Source organism: Aulostomus chinensis, chromosome 2 (assembly GCF_037954235.1).
Source record: "Aulostomus chinensis isolate RoL2024-O1b breed Wild chromosome 2, RoL_Achi_v1.0, whole genome shotgun sequence".
Taxonomy (NCBI): domain Eukaryota; kingdom Metazoa; phylum Chordata; class Actinopteri; order Syngnathiformes; family Aulostomidae; genus Aulostomus; species Aulostomus chinensis.
The window spans coordinates 8,341,509-8,344,008 of record NC_141321.1 but is presented as its reverse complement, the minus strand read 5'-3'; the positions used below and the strand labels follow the sequence as shown (position 1 = coordinate 8,344,008).

The following is a 2,500-nucleotide window of genomic DNA, read 5'->3' as shown; positions in this document are numbered from 1 at the left end:
AGACCTTGTCAATCAACGAGGTAAGAGACATTTTTATCCCAAAATTGCTATTTTTTGGGTTTGGTGTTTATAAATGCAACCACTTCCCATGACTTTTTCTAAGCGTGAACAATCTTTTCCCTCTGTTAGCATGTCACATCCTGGAGTGTCCTCAGGGTCGGGCAGCTGATGTCATCAACAGCATTGGTCAGGCTTTTGAGACTCGTTTCCGCCAACTTCTCCGCCAAACACCGCCACTCCTCGCCATTAATCCCAGGTCACCCTCCCGTCTGAGAATAGCATTCTCATGTTTGTAACCTCACTCAGGACTAAGAAATGATTTACATTTATGATTACACATACAAGTTAGAGGATGATCCATCCATCCGTCCGTCCGTCCGTCCGTCCATCCATTTTCTATTCTGTTAAGGGTTGTGGGGGGGGGGGGGGCTGGATCCTATCCCAGCAGCCTTCAGGTGAGGGGCAGGGTTCACCCTGGACAGGTCACCAGTCCATCACAGGACCAACATAGAGACAGACAACCATTCACACTCACAGCCACACCTATGGTCAGTTTAGAGTATCAATCAGCCTCGTCCTCTCTTGATGTCTTTGGACTGTGGGAGGAAGCTGGAGTACCAGAGAGAACCCACACAGGAACAGGGAGAACATGGAGACTCCACACAGAAAGACCCCATGCTGGAGCCGGGACTGGAACCTGGAACCTTCTTGCTGTGAGGGGACAGTGCTGACCACTGCACCACCGTGCTCCCCAAGGGCGATCGGAGTATCTCATTTTAAGTTCGTATGTCAGTAAACTGAGAAACAGATTCATCTCTTAGCCTCTTAATGGAACGATGCAGCAGCAATTCATATATTTAATTAATACATTTTTTGAGTAATTTCCTGATTAAGAATGGAAAACATGCTGGTTCAATTCCTCCAATATGACATTATGTTGTCTGTCTTTCACTGTGAGAGAGAGAGAGAGGGGGAGGGGGGTTCAAATCAAATCATGGAAGTCTTTCTGATAAGAGTTCGTTCTATAAAGGGACTCTAAAGAGGTCATTGATAGCCTCGGGTGTTGGTGGGAGAACCTTGGGGCTCTGACAGCAAACGCTCTGCCTCTTCTGATTCGTAATGGATGGAAGTTCAGACCTGTAGCTGAGAGAGAGACCAGTCTAAAGCATCCTGGGAGCCCATGTGCAGGTGCAATAACAGGAGTGATGTGATCGCGCCTCTTTGCTCTGGTCAAAAAGTCAAATATGTGGAAGTAATAGACTATAAATACTGGGATTTGCCGTTTTTTTGTTTGTTTGTTTGTTTTGTTTTGTTTTGCCATTTATGACAACTTTCAGTTTTAGACTGTTGAATGGACAACAGTTGGCTCTCTGAAATTCTGACTTGCTTGTGTGTGTGTGTGTGTGTGTGTGTGCGTGTGTGTCTGTGTCTGTGTATGTGTATGCTTGTACTTGCCAGAATGTAATCGTGTGTGTGTGTGTGGTGTTATCTTGTGTGTACAGATCAGCGGGGAGGGTCTGCAGGAGCTGGAGCCCACAGGAGATCACACCAGTCAGAGAGGAAGGGGAAGTCAGGGAGAAAAGCCAGTACTACAATGTGATTCCTGGAAAGACGCCACCTCCTGGTGGAATAGAGGACTTCCGGGTCACAAGAGGAGAGAATGAACAGGATGCAGGCTCACGGCAGGTACGAGGGAATTCTGTTATTATTGTGATATACCAGAGTTTCATTATACTGCTGGTTAGAGCTTGAAGTTTCTTCCTGATGGGAGGTGATGTGAGTGGGGAGAGTCCTTTCTTCTCCATTCAGCCATTTCATCTTTTGATGTGTGATAGATTTGTAGGTTTTGCATAATATTTGAGTTTGCAGGGTTGATAGAGGGTGACAGTCAAATGGCAAGAGGTTGTTTTTTTTCTTTTACAATAAATAAAAAATCACGATTGTTAAAATGAAATGTGACACAAACAGGTTTTACTAATGTCTAGAGTAAGTAAAAGCAAGAGCATGTGTGTGACACACACACACTCACACACACACACACACACACACACACACACACACACACACACACACACACGGTGGTTTGAATGACTCATCTGATGCTGTTTCAGGTGTTTTCGGCTCTGCCCTCTTCGCTCTATGAGAACTGCTCCATCACAGAAGAGGCAGCAGCTTCACCTACAGGTAGAAGTTAAGACTACACCTCCAGCCCAGCAGAAACGTGTCTGTATGGATATTATCAGTCATAAATACCATAAATACAACCATGTATTGCATGTATATTGCATCAACCATTTATTATGATAGTGATTTTTTCCTCCCTCGTAAAAATATTCTTCAAATTCCTCCAGGATAATAATTCTAAAACTCCAGATGGTTCCCCCACCTCCTCCAGAGAACAAACTAACTTTGCTCCGTTGGGTCAAACATGCCTCCTTTACTGTGGTTTGATCATCATCTCCACCCTCATTCTTTGGCTTTCGCTCCTCAGACTCCCTGG

General features: G+C 45.0%; 1 protein-coding gene across 1 annotated transcript in view; it reads left to right on the top strand.

Moving 5' to 3' along the window:
• The window catches only part of LOC147268981 (SHC-transforming protein 1-like), a 10,300-nt gene that overhangs the window by 6,340 nt on the left and 1,460 nt on the right, over positions 1–2,500 (top strand). The window contains exons 7-11 of the mRNA XM_086225741.1: positions 1–20; positions 130–256; positions 1,503–1,686; positions 2,112–2,184; positions 2,492–2,500. The exon at positions 1–20 is cut by the window's left edge and continues 32 nt beyond it; the exon at positions 2,492–2,500 is cut by the window's right edge and continues 79 nt beyond it. Of these exons, the coding sequence (XP_086081867.1) occupies positions 1–20; positions 130–256; positions 1,503–1,686; positions 2,112–2,184; positions 2,492–2,500 (413 nt within the window). The remainder of the gene's footprint in view (positions 21–129; positions 257–1,502; positions 1,687–2,111; positions 2,185–2,491) is intronic.